The following is a 6,000-nucleotide window of genomic DNA, read 5'->3' on the forward strand; positions in this document are numbered from 1 at the left end:
GCCTTGCAGTCGCCATTCGAGTCCTCAGGCTTAATAATCTCCATCATTATCAAGGACAGTTAGCCATCCTTCCTGCAAATTTTCGGAAGGTACCGACCCCGCCATTTTATTACAGGGTTGTAATAAAAATTATACCTTTTAGAATATTTTGGACACAGGCTGCTCTACAAATTCTTTGCAAATAATTGATTGCTTATGGCTACCCCTAACGTTATCCTTGAGTTCTGGAAAATGGGAAAAAAGTCTCCATAGTAAACACCGTACGCGTCTCGTGCTAGTTTCATCCCTCGACTCGTCCAAAAAAACAAGTCCACTATGATAATCCGTTGTGTCTATATTCTCTTGCATCGTTGATCATCCAGCAGGCCTCTGCCGACTGCTTCAGTATGAAACGCTTCCGTTACAAAGTAAAGCTACACGTCCAGACTGAAGCAAAATTTGATTAGGTGAATCAAGAAGAAGGCAATAAGAGGTGACGAAAATGTCCTCCCTTCAGCATGGACATAGCTTGACGTGTGTCCAAGCTCCGCTGTTATCGTCGCTTTATTCCGTTGATCGCAGCTCCAAGATGAGCACGCCCTGATTAGTACCATCGTCATCGCAGTGATCATTCTTATCTATACCGTGTACAAAGTTGGCAATAATCTTAAGAGATCCAACATGGTAATGTCGAAACGAGGGGAGAACGAGTAGTGGAAGAAGAGGAAAATGACGAGGGGCAAACGAGTTGAGGAAGAAGACGACGACGACGACGACGGCAACGACGATCGTCGCCATGATAGGAAGTAGGACGCGCGATCGATCGAACGCGTCTAGTCGTCGTGGAATCATGCACAAACGTTCGTTCCTCCGTGAGTATGGTCGCGAAACGCGCAGCGATTTGTTGTCGGCGAGCAAACACCGTGGTAGATTCGAAGGGTCAGGATAAAAGGGTGAAGGGAGGTAGAGGAGAGGACGGAAAACGCGTGGGGAATCGATGGGGATCGGGTCGAGCGGGGTCGCGATCGAGACGTCGGGATCGTTGCGTCGCGTGAAATCGTCGAACGAATTCGGTTTCCGATGCGCCCTGATCGGTTCGATCGAATCCCGATCCATCCGCGGATCCATCGATAACGGATATAGGAAGCCAAGCGTTTACTGTACAATTATATATATATCTATATATATATATATATATACATATATATACTCTATTGCAACATATATACATATATATATTCTTTTACGTTAACGACTTACCATCGAGTAGACGAGTAGACTATTTTACATTAATGAAACATGGTAGCGTTAATCGTCTTAACCCTAATTTTATATATCGTCGAAGTATCCGCAGTAATAACGATATTAGCCAGCACTACAATGAAGTTACTTAATACTTGTCTGTAGACGACAATGAAGTCCGCAAAGAGAATTTAACAAACCGTCACGATGTTCAATGTATTTAACGATCTTCTCTCGACAAAAGGAACAATATACGAGAATATGTAATGGGAGTAAAAACGACTGCGGTTCCCATTCATTCGTCTCCTTCTCGCCAACGTTCGACGGCCACGCGCGGGCCCGAAGGGCGGATCGAAAGAAGCAAACAAAGTGTCATGGCTTTTTCGTACTTTCTTTATTTTTCTCCAGGCAAGGAGTGCGCGCAAACGATACAGAGAGAAAGAGAAAGAGAGTAGAGGGAACGTACGGTGGTAGCTTTATATTACTCGCATAGGCTTGCAACGTATCAGCACCAATTAAGGCAAATGTTATACAACGAGTATCCGTCTTATCCTACAGAGTACTTCTCGTGGGAATGTCAGACATCAATGCGAACGCTTCGGTACGTATAACCATGTACACCCAAATATATTAACCACTCGGTTGTCCGAATGCTAGAGATCTATCAGAGAAAAGTGTCCCACATGTTCGCATTCATAAGACGCCTATTAGACTATACTACACAGGTTCTATGGTCAACGCTACCGTATGTCGTGTTGCCTGTCTTCAGGCGCAACAGCAGATTGTCGAAGAATATTTTTCTCCGATGGGTCAGCAGTAGAGTACAAGACAGAATGATTAGTTGTGCAAATAGGCACATTTAAAGTTCTATGTGAGATTTTGGACGTGAAAGTTAATTCTAAAAAATATACGTTATATTCGATTTAAAAACATTCTTCGTTCACAAACGATTACTTATATTATTTTGATCTGTCTTATACTTTTCACCCACCCATCAGAGAGTCGTCTGATCGGTGCTGGGTCTACGCGGATAATATAAGTCTACGCGGAAGCGGGTAGATCGGTGAACGAATAAATAAATCGATAGATGAATAAATAAACGGAGACGCGAAGGGAGAGTAAGGCTTAAGCATTGGAGTCGTTGGGACACAGGTTCGTGTCTTTAAGGTCGGAAACGGTCTCGGCCGTTTGGACGAGGCCCTCGTCGAAGTCTCCGTCTCTCGGTATGTCCTCCGGCCCTCTGAGCGCGTGTTTCAGGATGAAGGTCGTTATCGCTTCGGGGTTCGTGTACGCCATGTTCAATCGACATCCCCAGGCGACCAGGGCCAACGGCTAGAAAATCGTTAGCGAACTCGTTTAATTCTCAATAATTGAATGTCGGTAGCGTTAGGAGCTAGAGAGATGGCCAGCTTGTGATTCATTTCAAACAGCAGGGCGATGACGGACACGAACGTGACGTCATGTGTTCCCCGGAAGGATTTTCGCGACAACGCTGAGCATAGATCTAGCCTCGAATGCTTTTATCTCCTCTGTACCAATTCCAAGCTCCCAACGATAGTAGCGGGTTTCACTCACGCGCTCGCTGGGTAACATGTTATAAGGAGTGATGACGTGACGGCGTAGACAACCAGATACCAGGCTCTTCAGACGCTGCACCTCTAAGGGATTGGCACACGGATGGTAGAGCGCGACGATCGCGCCGTGCTGTGGACAGACGGAATCAAACGTAACTTCTGTTAGTTCGGTTCGATGCGACGCCACTGCGTACCTCTAGACTATGCAACCATCTTTGCTTCGGCAGAAACTTGTACTCCCCGTAGACGGGCCAAAGGGGTCTGTGCGGTCCACTGAAGGAAGAGCAACCGGTATTAGATAAACAGGTAGTCTATATCCTAGCGAAACGAACCGCGCGATACTTACAACAACGGAACCTCGTCGTCGTATTCTATCTTCTCGCGCATACACTTGTGCAGGGCCTGGAATCAACGAGACGAGAACGAAGGAGATGATGTAGCTGATCAGCTCGATTACAGGACGTATGCTTACCACATAATTCCTGGGAATGCGTTCGCAGTATTCCGTGGGGTATACATTCTTATTTGGTATAAATTTTGGCTGGTAGCACGTGTAATCGGCTGGTGAGCCGTTCCAGTCCATGGTCAGGTTTGTCTAGGGGACGAGATGCTGTGAGAAAGGAGAATAGCTGCGACGATATTGGCCACAGACGAAAAGGCAAAGCAAATTGTTGAAAATTTTCAACTAAAATTAGTTGGACACCGTTACCGACTCCGTGTCGCGTTCTACCATACCGACCGTCATTGACAATCAGAGATTTGTTTGAAATTGAAGTCACAAAATTTCTCTTCCAAACCTCTGAGATTGATTTACCTTGGTCTGTGCCTCGATCACGTACCTTGGCGTCGTCGCAATTCGGCGATGGGTTTCCCATCGGCACCCCGTGAATGGGTTCGAGGCCCAACGAGGTCTGCTCGGAGTTTGGAAAGATTTTTGGTGGGGGAGCAGGTTCGCCCGGTTTATCAGGCATCCATCGTCCCTTCCAAGTTTCGGCGGTATCCTCGTTCCCAGCAGCATTTCGCCGGTTCTTGTCGTCGTCGCGGAACGCGTATCCTCGGAGTAACCCAAAATTGTCCAAGTTCAAGTCGAAACTCCGCGGACTGTCTGCGACCGGTCCGTCGGACAGCCTGCCAAGTCTTTCGATGAGCGCGCGTCTAGCACCTAGGTTAGAAAACGAAACGTTACGTTGACAGTGGCAGCGGAAACGGTCGGTAACCCAGCTGTCTGGCAGCGGTTTCAAGCAAACCTGACGAAAGTCCAAAAGGTCTACAGTCGAGCGGGGACCCGCTACGTACCTTGGCCGTACTCGTCTTCTAAAAATTGGCCATTTGCCACGCACCCGCAAACCAACAATATCAGCACAGCTTTGGCGTTCATTTTTTTCAAGTGTTTTGACACGCACACGCGTGACGCCGCCAAGTGTCGAGGAGTGGTCGTCGCCATAGACGAGACACGAGCGTAGATCGGTCGGTACGTGAGATTTTCTATCGCGCGATCTGCATTACCGACGGTGGTGAACGCGAATCGTAGATGGGCGTCCGCAGCGCACGCGCGGGAATTGACGCGCAAATTTAAACATTTTTCTTCGCGATTTCTTTTTGATTCGCAGTTTAGTTTCTCGGTTTTTTGCGACAGTAATGGTAGAGAATGAGCGAATACATAAATAGAAACTTTTTATTTCATCGTTTCCATCGTGTGATGGAGAAAATCTGTGCAACGTGTACAATAATTAGATGGAACATAGATGGAATAGTCTGGTGGACGCGGCCAGCGGGTGCGCGCGCAAATTTAAATGTTCGAATTACTTGTGAAAATATTTGAGCGTTTCTTTACGATTTCATTTCGATTTTTTGATTCGTTTGTTGTTTTTATGAGCTAATGGAGGTCCGGGAGGAGCAGAAAACCAATGGGTAATGTTTTTATTTCAACGTTTCCATCGTCTAATAACATAAAATATGTGTTCACTCGGTGCAACGCGTGGAATAATTCTTTGAACTTGTTAAGTGTACTTTGCCGTCAACGAGTCGACGAGCTTGATATATTCTTCTTTCGCTTTGTCCTTGGACATGCCCTCATTTGACTTCCACTGGTCCCATTTAGCTTTTCCTTTCAAGTCCATCATCCCGGGCCTGGCTGGAATTTTATGAAAACGTTTCTAACATTTTGTTCCTGTTTTACGCGAGTAAACTTGACATTGTTATCGAACAAATTAACAGCGAAATCTTTGGCTGAGAATCGAATGTTTCGAAAAATTCCGAATACTTGCACAAACGCGAAAAGATTAAAATAAAGCACAGTACAATGAACGAAATAAAGAACACTCACAGGTGTTAACGTCGCCCGTTGTTCCCTGCTTGTACAAACCATAAAGTTTCAAAAGTTCATCATCCGTAGGTCGCTTGGTAAACTTTTTCGTAGCCTCGGCCGCTTCTTCGAATTTCTATAACAGAATTCAATAAAAAAAGGTCAAGACCCCAGTATAAAACAATGGACCTTGTCCACCACGCACCTTCGACCCGACATTACCTTGGCGGTGACTGTGCGGAAAACGTCTCCCCTCCCATAAGTTTCCCTACCTAATCTTTCAATCGGAAGAAAATAATCAAATTTTTCGTTTGATCAACATTCTCCTTCCCTTTGTTATTCCGCAGTTCATATCTGTCGAACAACGCGAGTCCCGATAAACTACGCGATATCTCGATTACTATGGATTTTTATCGGTGCTCGCGTAACGGCAGATCGCGGTAGGATTGTTCGAACAACCTGTTGATCGGTGGTTATTCATTGTTAACACTATCACCGATCACACAGTGGTCCTTGAACGATCGAACGATTTCTCGATAGATGAACAATTTCATTCGCAGAAATTCCAGCTAATAATTTTCAATTTCCGTTTCGATTTCGCCATTTTGTCGCGGTTTCGATTGCAACAAAATCGCGATAGAAACCGGCTAACGGTGAAAACGAATCCGGTAAAATCCGCAACAGCGACCGCACCGCCGTGTTTTCCTATTTTTCGCGAAAGATCCTGTCCCATTTTCCCGGAGAAACTCGCTCGCTCGCGAACAACAGAAATATAGAAACACACAGTTACCTGATCGAGAGACATTCTGCCGCGAGGTTTGCTGGTTACGTGCGCTTAATGAACACTGTCCAGTGGATCTACCTATGCATCGATTAAATACACCTTCCGGTCCCGTCTCC

General features: G+C 45.8%; 2 protein-coding genes across 2 annotated transcripts; both read right to left on the reverse strand.

Moving 5' to 3' along the window:
• Window positions 1-1,596: 1,596 nt before the first annotated feature.
• Window positions 1,597-4,254, reverse strand: LOC143356206 (uncharacterized). Its single transcript, XM_076791710.1, has 7 exons — window positions 4,092-4,254; window positions 3,635-3,957; window positions 3,268-3,390; window positions 3,142-3,197; window positions 2,990-3,068; window positions 2,797-2,925; window positions 1,597-2,553 (listed from the first exon to the last, which is right to left on the reverse strand). Exons 1-7 carry the CDS (start codon window positions 4,237-4,239, stop codon window positions 2,347-2,349), a joined length of 1,065 nt encoding a protein of 354 aa, XP_076647825.1. The 5' UTR covers window positions 4,240-4,254; the 3' UTR covers window positions 1,597-2,346.
• Window positions 4,255-4,455: 201 nt separating this feature from the next.
• LOC143356208 (acyl-CoA-binding protein homolog) lies at window positions 4,456-6,000 on the reverse strand. The gene is made up of 3 exons (XM_076791714.1): window positions 5,891-6,000; window positions 5,122-5,236; window positions 4,456-4,929 (listed from the first exon to the last, which is right to left on the reverse strand). Exons 1-3 carry the CDS (start codon window positions 5,903-5,905, stop codon window positions 4,796-4,798), a joined length of 264 nt encoding a protein of 87 aa, XP_076647829.1. The 5' UTR covers window positions 5,906-6,000; the 3' UTR covers window positions 4,456-4,795.

Source organism: Halictus rubicundus, chromosome 8 (genome assembly GCF_050948215.1).
Source record: "Halictus rubicundus isolate RS-2024b chromosome 8, iyHalRubi1_principal, whole genome shotgun sequence".
Lineage (NCBI taxonomy): Eukaryota > Metazoa > Arthropoda > Insecta > Hymenoptera > Halictidae > Halictus > Halictus rubicundus.